The following is a 16352-nucleotide window of genomic DNA, read 5'->3' as shown; positions in this document are numbered from 1 at the left end:
ATGTTAGAAAAGCTCAAACGGGTTTTCTTATACAGTATAGGGAATATTAATCAAGCTGTTTATCATGCGAGAAATGATCTGTTGTGACGTGAGACTTTATGAAGTTTGCGCATGAAGTGCGTGTGGCGCGCGACAGCGCAAAAAAACAGTGCTGTTATCCAAAGTTAGTGGAGCCCCCCCGTGAAGCGTCACAGTGACCGCCTGGCTGCCAGATCAGGCTGCACTTCACATTAACTGCAACAGCTCGATCAGGTGGCTGCTGCTTCGTCTTCATCCCGCGGACTGTGCAGTGATGGTCGCGTGTTGATGAGGTTGATAAGAGTGGGGTCCAACTGGCTGATGCTGAGCACCTGCACGTGGCGGACGACTGCCTTATTTCCCTTTTCTCGACCTGCAGCCAGCAGCAGCTTCACTCCGCCTCTCAAGCGCGAGAAAGCGAACGATGAGCTCTTCTCTGCCCAAAAGCGAGTCCACTACTTCTCTGCTGAGAACATCGGGGCTCAACCGCAGGTCTGCGCACTCGAGTAGCGGTCCACACAATCACCGGAGCCACCGCGCTCACCATCAATCCACCGGAGCTGGAGGCAGCGATGATGCAGGCTGGACCGAGGACTGCGAGACGAGTGCACGGAGACCTCTCTGTCAACCAAGACATGCCGACTCTCGAAATGTAGGTGATCATCGGATGCAGAAGAGCCACTCTCACCAGCAGCCGAGCCTCCAGGATGATAGTTACGCTCAGGAGGATGTGAGACACGGGACGAGTCGGCATCAGAAAGAACGCAGCAAGTCCACCAGGTCCAAACACTCCCATCATCATCACCACGACTCCTCCCGAGGTGAGCTGCCTCCTGCAGCGCATCACCAGGGCGGCTCCCTGCAAGACAGGAGGACCTCTCCAACTCCATCTTATCCAAAACAACCGGACGATGCGGCTTTCTTCTTCGAGCCCAGGGAGAGAGTCATCACCGGGTCATCCTCCAGCCTCAGCTCTGACCCACCTGCGACCAGCGCACCTGTCAAGCCCGCATCCAGCCGAACGTCCAAAAGACTGAGCGTAACTGAGTATGAGTCTAGTCTTCATCCGATTGTGAAGTCAGTCTTTGGGCAGGTAAGAGGGCATGGAGGAAATTAAACTTTTGAAACAAGTTTTTCAGAGAATTTAAGTTTTCTTTTGTTGAAATGCAAAAAAAAAGTCTAATTTAAACATTGTGCTTTTGCTCGCTGATACCGTAACACAATGGAAAGGGGGCCAATTTTCAATTTGTCAAGTAAATGAATCATCAGCATTTCATGAATCAAGAATCCATCCAGACTCAGCATTTGGTGGCAACTGGCACAGAATTTCAGTAATCGGTTATAGCTTAATTTAAGTCAATGCAAATACTTTTGTCTTGTTTTAAATGCATATTACAAGTTATTATTATTATTATTTATTTCACATACACTGACTCAATAGGCTTTATGGCCACATCAGCTCCTTTGTAAAAAGACAAGTTTTTCCTTAACACATGGAACATTTGTGAAAGGCAAATCAAAGAGAGATCCTCCTTCAAAAACAGCTGGGGTGCAATTGTAGCCATAGGTGGGGGGGAAAGCAACTAAAAAAAGAAGAGAGCTGATTTACCATGAGAGTATAAATGCAATATCAACATGGTAGGACAAAAATAATCCATATCAAATCTTCACACTATTCCCAGTATAAGAGAGACCAGGTGTATTAATGTCAGTGGTTTACTCTCAAGTCAACATTATGTCTATATTTTAAAAACAAAGTGAAAGTTTGATATTCTATTCCTTTATTGACACATTTACTGTAGCTGTGGATGCTTAATTAAAGTGTATCACAGCTGCAGAGCTGATTGGTCAACAGCAGGTGGAGGTCCAGATGCGGGTGAAACTGGAAGCCATGTCTGTCTTGGACCTCCAGTCACCCCAGGTGAGCAGATTAAAAATGGATGCACGTATTCAGTCCAAATCTGGCTCCTGTATGTATCTGGTATCCATCAGTCCCATGACAGGGGGGCTGCAGTCTGTCATGCATCCCAATATGAATACAACCACTTTCATTGTGCCTGTCACCTGAGCAACAGCAGGGGGATCAACTTTCCCGCAGTGTGGAAAACTTTTCATTGATGAGAGCTTGTCACTCATGCATGCACGCACACAGGCACACACGCACGCACACACACAAACACACACACACACACACACACACACACACACACACACACACACACACACACACACACACACACACACAGAGGTAAGTGAACCCTTTTGATATTGAGGTTACAAAAATCTGATCAAATCTAAACATAATTCACCTAAAAGTGTTTTCTGACACTGTGGTGAGAAAGGACAGCAAATAAAGGGTGTATCTCTTCTTCCCTGCATCACCTGCTCACCTACTAACACATCAGCATTTCTCCTGTGACACGCCGTGCAGTTGTGCAGTACAGCAGGCTGTCTATTCCCTCCAATCTTTTTTCTTGTTTCATTTAAATCCTTCTCTCTGCGTTGATGATAAAAAAGCTCAAGAGGAGACAATTACCTCCCCGAACACTAAAGTGTTCCAGAAATAACTCCTCTCAATCCAGGCTAGAGCTTCAATCAGTCTTAGGGGTTCCAGAGAGGCAAAATCCATGCAGCGGTGTGCTATATAAAGTCTCTGGAGCTGCTGACGTGTGTGGAAATAGCAGATGTTTTGAAGTTTCCATCAAATCTATAGATCTCTCATATTTTCCACCTGTGTTTTGGGGGAAACGTAACCTATTCTTTTGTAATAGCGTTATTGTATATTTGAGTCGTGTTGGCGAATTACAGCTCTGAATGTTTTTTTGGTGAGCGAAATGTGAACTATAGATGGAACAAATAACAGGATTACTCAGTAATCAACTCATTAAAAACATTGCATCAAAAAGTTGACCTACTCAGCGATGGTGAATACATTTTGTAACTGAATCATCAACTTTTTAAAGAGGAAACATTTGTGACACATTAGTTTTCCGTGATCTCACCGTAAAGTTAAGTCAACAGTCAAAATAGATTTCTGAGTTGACGGCACTCAGTTGCACTCAGTGTTTGTGTGAAAGTGAGAGCAAGTAAGGGTGAAGATGTATGTGCGAAAATGAAAAGAAAGAAAATGACAGAGACAGGGTTTTTTTGCACCTCTTCAGCATCTTACCCAAGCTGTTTAATTTTAATGACCAAGCAGTGATAATAACATGCCTTTAATGCTCCTTGAATAGATGTGGCAGCGCAACGGAGAATGCGGGGTGAGATATTACACGCTACAACTTCTTTCATTTCAAATTTTCTTACATAACATCAAGATCTGCATACAATCCCAGCAGAACTCATGCACTGCCAGTGGAAGAAGCTAAAAATAGCCCATCAAGACCTGATTACGAGAGACTGGAGGAGGGCAGAGTGTTGGGTTTTTTGTTTGTCTTGAAAAGAAATATCCAAATCGACTGGCAAACATGCTACCTGACTGGCGAATAAAAAAGCAGGTTTCCATCCTGTTTTTCCAAACTACCAATTTATAATCCACACTTTCATATTCATAAAATGAATCATGATTATAAAAAAAAAGCCTAGTGTGAGATGTGGTTAGCTGCTTGAATGTGTTTTGCAGCTTGATGGTTGCAGATAGGTTGTGATACAGTGATTCATTAGATAAATCATAGTTTAATATGAAAATCTTATATATTTAAATCAGGCACCATAATTAACAAAACTCCCACTATTTCTGCACATTCAGACCTTTAATCTATCCAGGTTACACCAGTCACCTTGATCAAGGAGCATGAGCAGTTTCTCTGTCCCAGTAGAAATGCAGTTTCTATTTTGAGAGATTTTTACAATCACCACATCCCTCAGCTTCTGTGACATTCAATGACCTTGTTCTAAAAAAATAAATAAATGCCCTGTAAATCTCAAAATGCGGTAGAGACCTGTTATTGAAAGACATCTATTATCTACTGCTGAGAGATTTATTATTGAGATGATTTCTTTTCAAATTAAATTTAGATGAAAGAATGTGTATTAACCAGCAGAGGGAGTACTTACTGTTTACACTAATAGGTCTGAACTCAAAGAGTGTGTGAGTGAGAGGGATTAACAGTCCACTGAGTGTGTGTGTGTGTGTGTGTGTGTGTGTGTGTGTGTGTGTGTGTGTGTGTGTGTGTGTGTGTGTGTGTGTGTGTGTGTGTCACATCAGTGAGACAGGAGAAGTGAAAGGGCAGGGGAAGAAAGAGAAGGAAGCGAGGCAATCAGATAAATCAGGAGGAGGACAAAGAATAAAATAGAAAGTGCTGGCAGACCTGGTCATTGTTATACAAGACAAACACTCATCAACTCTAACTTCCCTGCTCCCAGCTGACAGCTCTGAGGACAATGTGAGGAAAGGTCTTAAAACACAGATTAGCCCTTCACTTCCATGCTTGGTTTTCCTGTTACTCATCTCACATTCGCACACTCTGACATTTCCTGTCTGCCATTCCCTTTCTCCTTCTTCTTTGCTCTTAAAAAGATCTCCCTCCCTCTTTGCCTTTGCTGGGGTCATACTGACTTTGATGATGTCTGAGGAGTGAAAAGAGAGAGGAGGCAAAGACAAAATGAGTAGAAAAGGAGAAAGACATGGTGGAAATGAGAGGAAAGAGATGATCGTATTCACCACAGCATATGCCTCCAGTATGTCTAGAGTATAGCAGGCTATTTTTAGACACGGATGGGTATTTTTATAGCTGTGCTGGCAGAAAAGGAGGTAGAATTTGGTTGAATCCCTTTTTTGAGATGAGGATTAGGCAGTGAAATGTAAAAGCCTGCGCACACAGCTGCACGTGCTGCATTTGTAAGCACATGGGTGTTGATGCTAAATATTCATGGAGACCTAAGCCTGAAAGGGAAAATCAGTGAGAGACAGAGGAGTGAGACAGAGGACAGGGGATAAATGAGTCAGAGAAGAAACAGCAGAGGTGTAATTGACTAAAATGAGACATATCAATATTTTCCCCCCGCTGACGCACTAGACTTTTAACCAGACTAATAATACTACTAATAATACTATCTGAAATAACACAAAAATACCAGAATAACTTGCATGAAAGCTGATGATTTTAGCTGTTCTGATTTGAATGAATTAATCAGCCATGGGATAAAACTGTGACGTCTCAGCCAAGCACAAGAAGATGACGCATGTGTGCATTGTTTGTTTTTTCACCGCCTAGACGTCGTCTGATGACGACAAAAATACATGCACAAAACAATCTTATGGTCACTCTATTTAACCCTTTGTCTTATCATCAGAATACACAGTGACATAACCTCAGTAGACCATGACATGGTTAGATTTGATTCCACTTTTGCCTTATAATAGGAAAAGAACAAATGTCAGGTTAATGATAAACGCATAAGAGCCTCTTATTACATCCATCCCTTCCTTGCCCTTCCTACATCTCTCAGCTCATTTAACACATGTGATGGCAGTGGATGAAACAGGATTATATTTGACCTCAAAATCTCCATTAAAAAGCAATTGCAAATATTAATATTTCCTCCTGGAATGAGCTTCCTGTCTAGTACATGTGTATCGATCTATTTAAATTGTGTTTACAATGAATATTTTGCCAAATAATCCTTGAATACTCAGATGAATGATCTCCTGAGATGTTAGTGAAATGTTGTCGGTATGTAGTGTGTAAGTAGTTATGTAAAGTAAATTCTGTGTGAGTGAGAAAAGGGTGAGGAAAAGGATACATCCAGAGAGTGAGAGAGAAGGGGGAGAAATGGATCTCATGCCTGTGCACTATATGGTCTGACATTATGAGAGCTGACGGCTCCTGTGTCTGACGTCTGATGTGTTCTGAAGTTCACAATGAGCCTCTGGTGAGAGGCTGGGTGAATCATCCGCAGAACAACACAGAGGAGCCGCAGAGATATTGAATAGGAGCGAGAACTGAAGCGACTTTGGCGTGAATGTGTTTATTAAAATAACAGAGAATAGACAAGGTCGAACAGAAGAGGGAAATAAGAATGTTTATTAGTGTTACCTCAGGAGTGAATGATGCTGGTGAAAACCTAACATGAGGGTTTATACTGTGGTTTGTAGTTTTAGACAGTGGTGGTATGAAGCGCTCCGATCCTTAATGTCCCCTTCCGCTCAAAAATGTTTTTCACTTGGATGTTTAACTGTGCAGAATGATGTATGTGCAGTTTGACACTAGAAGGCTGTTTTGAAATGAATGTCCTAAAAGGGGGAAAGTTTTGTCTTTGCTCAACTTAAGACATAAGACACAAGCGTGATTTTGTGACATCACAGCTTGTTTGGAATCCAGTCATGGTTCAATATGCAACTTACACAAGAGTGATGTAGAAACTTGAAGCCTCCAGTGCACATGCACTAAGAAAGGAAATTGTGATTTAAGTAGATCTTTTTTTAGTCCAAAGGGATTCTTTAGCTTAAGTAAAAGTAACAATTCTACAATGTATAAATACTCCACTCCAATACTTACAAGTAAAAGTCCTGAAAGTATTATCAGCAAAATGCACCTAAAGTAAAAGTACTCATTTTACAGAAGGGCATATTTCATTATTTAATTTATGTATGATACTATTTTGTAGTTATTTATTAGGTAACATGGATACAGTTTTAATTTTGTTGGTCGAACTGCTGACAATTCTAACCTTTTTTATATACCCTTCGGTAAAATAAGATGAAAAGTACAATATTTCTCTCTAAAATGTAGTGACGTAGAAGTATAAACTAATATGAAATGGAAATACTAAACAAGTCTAAATCCCTTTACATTGTTATTTTTCCCTGCTGGGGTCTAAGTGCCAACAATCAGTCATAGTACTTTACAACACGTGTGTGTGTGTGAAGTCAGTGTATATGTGTGTTTGTGTGTGTGTGTGTGTGTGTGTGTGTGTGTGTGTGTGTGTGCGCTTGCATTTGCACGTTTTGGTTACAATCAATGTAATTTTTGCACATTTTGGTCTTGATCTCAATCCGTACCCTTAGCTTAACATGACAATGTTATGCTTCTATGTGTGTGTTTGTGTGTGTGTGTGTGTGTGTGTGTATGTGTCTGTGTGTGAGAGAGAGAGAGAGAGAGGGGGAGAAATGTGGGAGAGCAGGGGGTGAAGAGCGTGTGTTATATTTTTAGCTCCACAGCCCCCCACATGCTTGTATGTTTAATCGAGTGTGAGTGTGTGTGTGTGTGTGTGTGTGTGTGTGTGTGTGTGTGTGTGTGTGTGTGTGTGTGTGTGTGTGTTTGTGTGTGTTGGATTAGTGTCCCCAGCGTCTTGCTTAGGGGAAGGTAATATGCTTGTCCGAACGAGCTTCTTCTGTCACATTCGCATAGATGGTTTAAAACTGTGAAGTGAGCGAGAGTAGGGGATAGAGCGAGGGTAAAAAAGGGCAAGAGACAGACGGACGGACAGAGAGCGAGAGAGAGAAAGAGAGAGAGAGAGGGGGGAGGGAGGAAAGACACTGTAGGAGAGAGGATGGAATGAATAAGCAATCTTACTTTTTCTACTCCTGGCGCTTGCATCTCGCTCTGATCACACGCATGCTTCCTCTCCCTCGCTTATCTTTGTTTTTTTCTGATCTGTCCTTTGTCCTTGTTTACATATTTCCTTCTTTGTCTCAGCGTTCCCTCCCCTCATACCTTCCGGCGTCCTTGCCTCTAGGTCCTCCCCGTACACTCATCCATCCTCTCCCTCCTATACCTCCTCAACCTCCTATGATATCTCTGCTCCTATCCCTGTCTTTTCCCAAATGTCCTCTTATATTAGTCACTGACCCACTGAACCCTCTTTCCCTTTCTAATCACCCCTATTCCCATGCATGCCCGGAAACATATGCAATCACACATGCATACACGTACATACAGCCACACAAACACAGACACGGTTAGAGAGAAAACATAAAACAAAGAGGATTTTTCTTTGCAATGGGCAACTCTGTAAAGTCGCTTAAAATTTTCACCAAGAAGGTAAGGTCCGCTTTGCTGTGGTGTCCTTGAATCCCCTGACTGTTGGTGCATGTTTGTCTCATGGTGTGTCCCCAACCTGACCAAAGGCTATTTGACTGGACCTGTTCTGACTGAACCATGTCTACTGTCTGACTATTCACTAACAGACTGTCTTGAACTGTTTACCTGTGTTTTGTGTTGCTGGAGTCCAAGCACATGGAAGAATAATGGAAGAGTTTTTCAAGATAAAGCTTGTGTCTCATGCTGTAGTTTCTGTCAATGTTAGGAATTTACAGTCTTTATAATTGATTAGGACTTTGTAGAAAACTCATTCGGAATGTACTCTATGAATTGCATTGAGTTTAGGGCAATATGCATCTTATCATATATCTTCTTATACTAGTTCCCTCTGTGCTCATTAGTGCATGGTTGCATTCCCTAGAAACCCATTTTAGCCCTTTCAAAAGAGGTCATTTGAGTTGATTGGTGGTGCTTGTGCTCGTCCTGTTGGCCCAGGTGAAGTCGGTGAATTTGGATCATGTCACCAAACATTAGAGTCAGTCAAATTACACAGTGATGCCACCTTACCAGCCAGCAGAAGATTTCTACCCTGTTGAACCTGCACCTGCAGGATGTGGCCAGTCAGTGAAAATGTTCCAAACAGGTCAACAGGTCTTTCAACTATATCAGATTCTATTAGATCAAATGTACCACTGGCATTACGGCTTTTAGACGACAACATAAGTGCGCAATTAAGGGCCAACGAAGGAAGAACATTTAGAATGTTTTTTGTAAAGGCTCAAGAAGATAACCTTTGTTCGTACAACACATCTGCTGCCCTCATCGTGTCAGCGTATGCTTGAATAGACTCTCAGTGAAGCAGGCAGACGGTCCTGCAAATAGATTTTCCTTCATATCAGCAGCTGCACATCCTTGAGGAAGCAAAATATGACATGCAACTGTTGATGCCATCTGTGCACAACGTCTTGGAGTGCTAGAGAAGTTCTTGCTTGACTTGACTTTTTTTTTGTTGGTTATATAACTGAAAGCGCGTGGCTTCATCATACTTTTTTGGCACGATATACCCACAGACAGCCCTGCTCCATGCATCACTTGGTCAGATTACCCTGTGGGCATCCGTTCCTGTGGTGGGGTCTGTAGGAATGCATGAACTGGCATTAGGACTGGCATAGTAACAGATGGAGTGTGAAGGTCATTTGTAGAGAATACAATGCTGTGTATATTTGCATGTAGTATATGCATTGCTTGCATATTCATTTTTCATTATGTATGCATGTAGATGTCTGTTTACTGGAAAAGTATTCATAGACGGGCACTAGCTCATGTCTCTAAGATGTAAAGCAGCGGCAAAAATGGTCCCTTGGTAATTCGCTGTGACAGTGAGTCCACTCCGAGGATTTTCCTCTACTGAATTGGATGTTACACGGTGATAATTGAAGACTTGACCGGTATTATCACTGTTTTATAAGCAAGAAAGATATGTTAATGCAATAGATAGTCACAGAGCATGAAAACAGTCCTTTTTCTACTAGTCTGTTGTGTTCTGCGTGTAGCCTAACATCAGACAGCTGCTCTATCTAAATTAAATATTAGTCAGAGCAATGGTTGTACCTTGTTTGGCTTTATTTAGAGGATGCTTTTTTTGTCCACTGGTGAGCAGTGATTGCCTGTTTTAATTAACCTGTAGCTCTCTCTGTAATTGGGATGACTGCTGTGAGAACAAGTTTTTCCCCCTGGTCGATTGGATAATGGGTGATTATAATGAAATGGCTGGCGGACTTTTAGCCTCATCGCCTGGACAACACAATTATTTTGTAATGTGCACAAAAAAAACAGAAATTCAAGTAACTATCCCAGCATAAGACTTTTTGACTATAAATACACTGTGTCATCAATCCTTTAAATTCCCTCGTACCGCCAGACACTGCACTACCACTATTATTACCAACATGTGTCATTAGTTGGAATCATAATGCTTTCGGTTAAATATGTACTCATGTGGACTCGGTTATAATGATATTGTACTCACCAAAGTCAGTGTTGAGAATTTGGATAACAAAGTCAGATGGGGTAAGAAACATGAGCAGTTAGATAATCTAAACCACTTAATTTGGAGATAAAGCCGCAAGTGAGTGCACCTGAAATGTTGGTAATAATCGCTCCTTGCACAGGAAATCTGTGTGCACACAACCATGGTAATTACGTTAAATTTGGACTGGGATTTATGTATACAACATGCAGTTTCTAATCTGGGGGTTTCTTTAAAACGTCTTGCCACGTCCGAATTTGTTGTAGTGATGTTTCTGTTTTCCCAGATCTGAGCAATAAGTCAGTTAATGTTATCATACTGTAACTGTTAGAAATGATGGTCAAAACTAAGACCAAATTTAGTTGTAAACTGTAATTATCCTTTAACTCTAGAGTGTGCAGCTGACTGTGCAATTTGTTTATTTAAGAGCAGTTACGTGAGGCTGTCAGTGTTGTGTGACAAGAGGCATTGCATTTTTGCTATGTAGTAAACTCCACTATTGGCATTATCTATAACACATGATACAGAGGCTTGGTAGTGTTCTGTTGTGCAGGCCTGTGACCTGTAGGACAGATTCATGGATGGCATCAGTTGCCCTTGTCATAACAAATTACAACCTCTTCCCTCTGACTGAGGTGCTTTCCTCCATCATGACTGACCTAACTCCACACCTCTCTATGACGGACAGACATATGTCCGTCACCCCCTTCATCCCACCTCCTTGTTGACTCCTTGCTGCCACAATCTGAGTCACGGTCTCTACCCCTATCTTTGCCCCTGCTCCCATGTCCGGCCCCCCTTCCCGAATGCTGCTCCAGGACCAGAAGAAGAACTACAAAGCAGTGCAGTGTGAGGAGGGGGGCTCTGGGGGGGCCTATCTTGAGCCACTAGTGGCCCTGGCCCAGAACGGAGCCACCATGCACAACGTACTGGGGCCTGCATGCATCTTTCTACGCAAGGGCTTCGCTGAGAACCGGCAGGCTGTACGTAAGTCCAGACAATATCATGTGCATGCATGCCAAGAGATTAGCACACAACACAGTACACACACAATAAAATGAATTAATGTGTGTAGTAATCACCTCTCACTGTAACGTCGAAGATGGTATTTTTAGTCTTCAAGTCATCTTGATAGTAAGAATGCTGAATGCAAGGGTGTGTGTGTCTGTGTGTAAATTTATGCACACCAATGTTTATGCATTTGATTATGCATTAGTCATAAACATTGGTGGACATTTGTAGCAGGGTGGAGGATTATTAAAGCTGGGTTATGGTGATGGCAGAAATGCTCCCTATGTTACAATTATCTCTCTTTGTCAATTTCCTGCAGTGACAACACGAGTCAAGGTTTTGTTATTAAAGAAAACAGTGTTGTTGAAATCCTCAGTGTAGACTACCGCTGTTTTACTGACTGTTCTGATGACGAGCTCTCCCATGGCTGTTTGTAATGGATGCAAGAGTTGTGATTAAGTCATTTTAATTCAATGGACCGGCAAATAAAGAAACTGTTCCGTACTTTGCGTCTTTCCATTGTTTCTGCATCTCTATCTTATATTTATCTTGTTTCTGCTATTTTACTTTTATTGCAACAGCTAATGTGTTATTTTTCCAACAGGGTGACACAGAGTGCCAAGAGTCTGCAGGTTTTCTTCGGCAGGTGATCTCCCTGATAAGCTCTTCCTCTTTGGCTGGAGGAGACTCTTGGCACTCTGCTGCACATACCTGCAGTTACTTATTTTTATACAGCATCATATTGTGTGAGGATTGCTGTATACTGGCATGATTTCAAAATGATCAGCAGTGTTTGGATTCTAACCTTGCACTGTGATCCTTCACAGGACCGAGAGCTAAGGCCCGAAGAAATGGATGGTAAGTCACATTTCAGGAAAAATAAAGAATGTGAAAATATATCACACATTTTCACAATTTTGTGAAATAGTTTAAACATCTTTCTCACATTCATACCCTACTTCTTCGCTCTCAGAGTTGCGTGAGGCATTCAAGGAGTTTGACAAAGACAAAGATGGGTTCATTGGCTGTAAAGATCTGGGGAACTGCATGAGAACAATGGGCTACATGCCAACAGAGATGGAGCTAATAGAACTGAGCCAGCAGATCAACATGAATTGTAAGGAAAACAGTGTCTGTGTGTATATGTGTCTACTATTATCATTAAGAATTAATTGTGCATCACTGCAGAAGGTTTAAGTTCAATACTTTTACAGCCTCTATAAAAACAGTGCTTCGGCTTCAGCATCACTATTCTTCAGATCGGGTACAAATAAAGCAATCAGTCTTGTCATGTTTTGTCTCGAAGAATACCCCCAAGGTTAACCTAGCTTACCCTTTAAAATCTGTCCAACAGTGGGAGGACATGTTGACTTTGAGGACTTTGTTGAACTCATGGGGCCCAAACTTCTGGCTGAAACTGCAGACATGATTGGGGTGAAAGAACTGAGGGATGCATTCAAGGAGGTGAGGAAAGACATTGGGGAAGCTCACCAAATAGTAAACTGAGTGTGATCACAGCATTATGGTTAAAATAATTCACAATGGATTGAAATTGAGTTGGAACATCAGGGTCAACATTAATTCATATGTATAGAGTTTATTTCAGAGGGGATTACGGGAATGGCAACCAAAGAGTAAAGACAGTTTTGGTAGTTAGGATTTTATTATGATTAATGCTCTCTCTGTTTTATTCATTTGTGTCTTTTCTATCATTCTCAGTTTGACACTAATGGTGACGGCCAGATCAGCACAGCAGAACTTAGAGAAGCAATGAAAAAACTTTTAGGACAACAGGTAAAGAGCTGCTGTCCGTCCTCATCTGTAGTTCTCCATCAATCATGGTGTCTGTCCGAGTCTTATCTGTTTATACGTGTGTGTGTGTGTGTGTGTGTGTGTGTGTGTGTGTTTTGTGGTTTGTGCCATGGACATTCACACTTTCCCCACAAATTGACTTTTTCAGGTTGGACACAGAGACCTGGAGGATATCCTACGAGACATTGACCTTAACGGAGATGGACATGTCGACTTTGAAGGTAAAGAATCCTATGCAGTGTGTGACACCATGCTTTACAATTCATACAGCATACACATTTCACTGCCTGGAAATCAAACATGCTTACACCATGTCTTCACACATACTTCAAAGTAAAATCTCAACATGTGTGCTGATATTTCAATACCATGCAGGGATGAAGACAGCTATGTAGGTCTGTCAGATTATCATCACGTACGGATTATGGCACCTCATAAATTACCCACAGAGAAAAAGATGCATACTGTACAGGCTGTTCTAAGTAGAGCAACTATACTTACGTCAACATTTCAAATTTGTCCTCTGCATTCTATATGTAAAACATCAGAAATAATGTCCATTCAACATTTGATCAAGCAAGATCAAAAAAGAAAGTGTGCTTTTGGGGTGCTACAGTAGAATACATGTAGATCAGGGTTAACATGATTGATGATATGACATGATTTTTGAGATTGGGTGTGTGGCAGAAAAGAATCAAGCCATCCACCTACAGTAGAAGTGTCTACAAATTGAATGTCGCAAAGCAATACAGGAGCTGTACTCGAAATACTGAAAAAAGTGGTCTGGGATTGTTGCTACACGGCTCTCACAGACTGTTCCAACTTGTCAAATAACGACGCTTTGTCACGGCCTTAGGCACATGACATCGACTCACATGCACTAACGCACACGCAGCCAAAACGGCTATCAAAAACAAAGACCAGAGAAGCTCGGATTACAACACACACAGAGGAAGTGTGACTTCATTCTCTGCTCAGGACGCCATTACTCCACTATATCTTTACAGTGCAAATATTTGTTTGCTGCTATATGTTCTGAATGTCGAGTACAGCCCCTTTAATTAAACAAATATAGCAACTAACATTGTATTATTCAAATGTTTACGTGTAAACATACTTGGCAGTGTTCTGTTCAGGTTTATGACCTTGTCCATGGTTTACTGAGGAACATATCTGCCTCTTTAGCTGGTAAATGCTTCACCAGCCATTGCGAACTGTGTCAGTCTGTTGTTTAGTGCTAGGCAGTGTACAGTGAGGTTTCTAGAGCTTTTGTTCACTGAAAAAACAAAAATATGCTATGAGAGTGGTGAGAGTGAACCAAAACAGTTGTAAAACCAAAACAATGAACTAAAAGATATTAAAATGCTCAGTAGAGTTGAGGTGGGGTTAGCAGGTGCACCACCCTACATCTCCACCAACCCACAAATACCTCAAACGCAGAGGTACAAACCCTCAAACATGACTTGTATCCTGTATGTTAAGGAGCAGTTGTGCCCACTTGTGCAGCATCATATATTTCATTGAAGGTTTTTTAAATAAAGCTTTTTAAAACAATCTGTCCTTCTCTTTAATTACCAGAGTTTGTGCGGATGATGTCTCGATGAGTTCCCGACAGAGAGTCGACATGTTAAAACATGGCATGGATTCTCTGTTGGTATGGGAGGAAAAGGAGAGAGACCAGCACAGAGTCCCGATGGAGCTTGAATTTCTGGACTGTCAATGAACAAGAAAACAAACATATCAACCCTGCCCTGAAACTGCCATGCTGAAGCACAAAGGCTGAGGACTAACAGCCGGGAGCAACACTATTGATTTATATGCTGCTACTGTTTCTTAGAACATAAACAAAACCAACAGCTGCATTTCTGACTATTACAAAGTATATTAAAAAAAAACGCATTTTCCTTTAGCAATAAAAACATTTCTAATGGGTAATGGGATTTTGTTGGGAGTTTGAGTTAGACTGTAGCAATTAAAAATGCATATTTTCAACTACAGCAGTATGCCAGCAGACACCCTAACCAATACAGCACATTCCTCTCTAAAGCCGAGGACATCTTAAGCACAACTGTAATATGGCAATATGGAAATAATTTATGTGATTTTGTCAAAGCTGTGTGTTTGTGTTTTGTGCATACTGTTGTTTCTTTCCACGCCATACTGTTTAGTATGTCCCTTAAGACTACCCTGGTTAAGGCAAGCCAATATTTGTTTGGTAATTATGTGTTTTGTACCATTGATGCAATTCTTCTGACTTTAATAACATTATGGCTATCTTACTGTGATATACATATAGTTGAAGTCCTATGCACACTAAAATTACACACACGCAAACACACACATATATGTATATATATATATATATATATATATATGTAATTTTAGAATATATATATATATATATATATATATATATATATAATTTTTAGTATATATATTTTAGAATATATATATGTATATGTAATTTTAGTGTGCATAGGAGTCCTTCAACTGCAACATTCCTGAAGGAAATTCTCTAAAGTGAATCTTGACTACTGCGATAGGCCTTTTTAATTACATGTTTGTTTTATGAATTCTGAATATATTACTCTGCATGAATATACAGAGTTTGACAGATTATCTACAGTATACCTTTAACAGAGCGTTAAAACTATGAAAGAGAGATTCTGTCCATGCTTTAATTTTTATCAGAGAGCTTTGATAAATGTACTTGTTTATTGGGGTTTTGTGAGTTTACCAAGTCTATGGAACAGTTCTGAAGTGATTTTCACTTTGGTGCAACATTTACATTTTTAACTTTAATACCTCATGATGACTTGAACAATCAACCTCATCCATAAACTGCCCCTAGCATAAGCTCTAATACCAATTTATTTACCCTCTTACCTTCATTATATATATTTGTATAGAAGCAGCATTCACTTCTTTATGGAAAAAAAAGCCAAAGAAAGTTTACAAGAATATTATTTGAGTCGTATTCAGTGTAATAAGTGTATGCAGTGTTTTTTAGAAATATGATCCATTGGATTATATTTTCAAAATGGCTGCTTGAAATGCCCTTTGTGGTTCCAGGGGCAGCTAAATTATTGGTTGACTGTTTATAAATGGAGGGGGGTATATGCATGAAGAAGAAAAAAAGAAATCTTACTTTGTTGTTTTACTTGTCTTAAGTGTGTGAAACTATGCATGCAAGAAACAACTGACATTTGTAGCAGAATATATAAAAAATAAAGGTTTTTATTGGAACTTGAGCACAGAACCAATGTCTGTATAATAGTGTGTGTGTGTGTGTGTGTGTGTGTGTGTTGTCTTAACAATATTGTGGGGACATGAATCTGTCTAGACAGCTAAATTATGGCGACTCTTGTCTTTGTTTTTAAAGTTAGGAGAATTGGGGCAAGTTAAGGCTATGAAAATCAAGACCATGTGGGTTTAACTCCAACACAGCAGGTGAAAAATTAACAAAATTACAAACCTCTTCTTAAGAACATCAAAAT

The 16352-nt window shown here is 40.7% G+C and overlaps 1 protein-coding gene across 2 annotated transcripts; it reads left to right on the top strand.

The window, feature by feature from the left end:
* Positions 1–374: 374 nt before the first annotated feature.
* cabp1b (calcium binding protein 1b) lies at positions 375–14646 on the top strand. 2 transcript variants are annotated; one of them, XM_028602251.1, is made up of 7 exons: positions 375–1111; positions 11871–11901; positions 12017–12160; positions 12398–12507; positions 12763–12837; positions 13004–13076; positions 14434–14646. In XM_028602251.1, the coding sequence occupies exons 1-7, from the start codon at positions 443–445 to the stop codon at positions 14457–14459; spliced, it is 1128 nt and encodes a 375-aa protein (XP_028458052.1). In that variant the 5' UTR covers positions 375–442; the 3' UTR covers positions 14460–14646. The 2 variants fall into 2 exon arrangements, with proteins under 2 accessions (XP_028458052.1, XP_028458051.1); XM_028602250.1 differs by lacking the exon at positions 375–1111 and adding an exon at positions 1884–1939.
* The last annotated feature ends 1706 nt before the right edge of the window (positions 14647–16352 follow it).

This window comes from Perca flavescens, chromosome 16 (assembly GCF_004354835.1).
Source record: "Perca flavescens isolate YP-PL-M2 chromosome 16, PFLA_1.0, whole genome shotgun sequence".
Classification (NCBI taxonomy): Eukaryota; Metazoa; Chordata; class Actinopteri; order Perciformes; family Percidae; genus Perca; species Perca flavescens.
The sequence above is the reverse complement of the archived record's forward strand: the minus strand, read 5'-3'. Positions and strand labels throughout refer to the sequence as shown.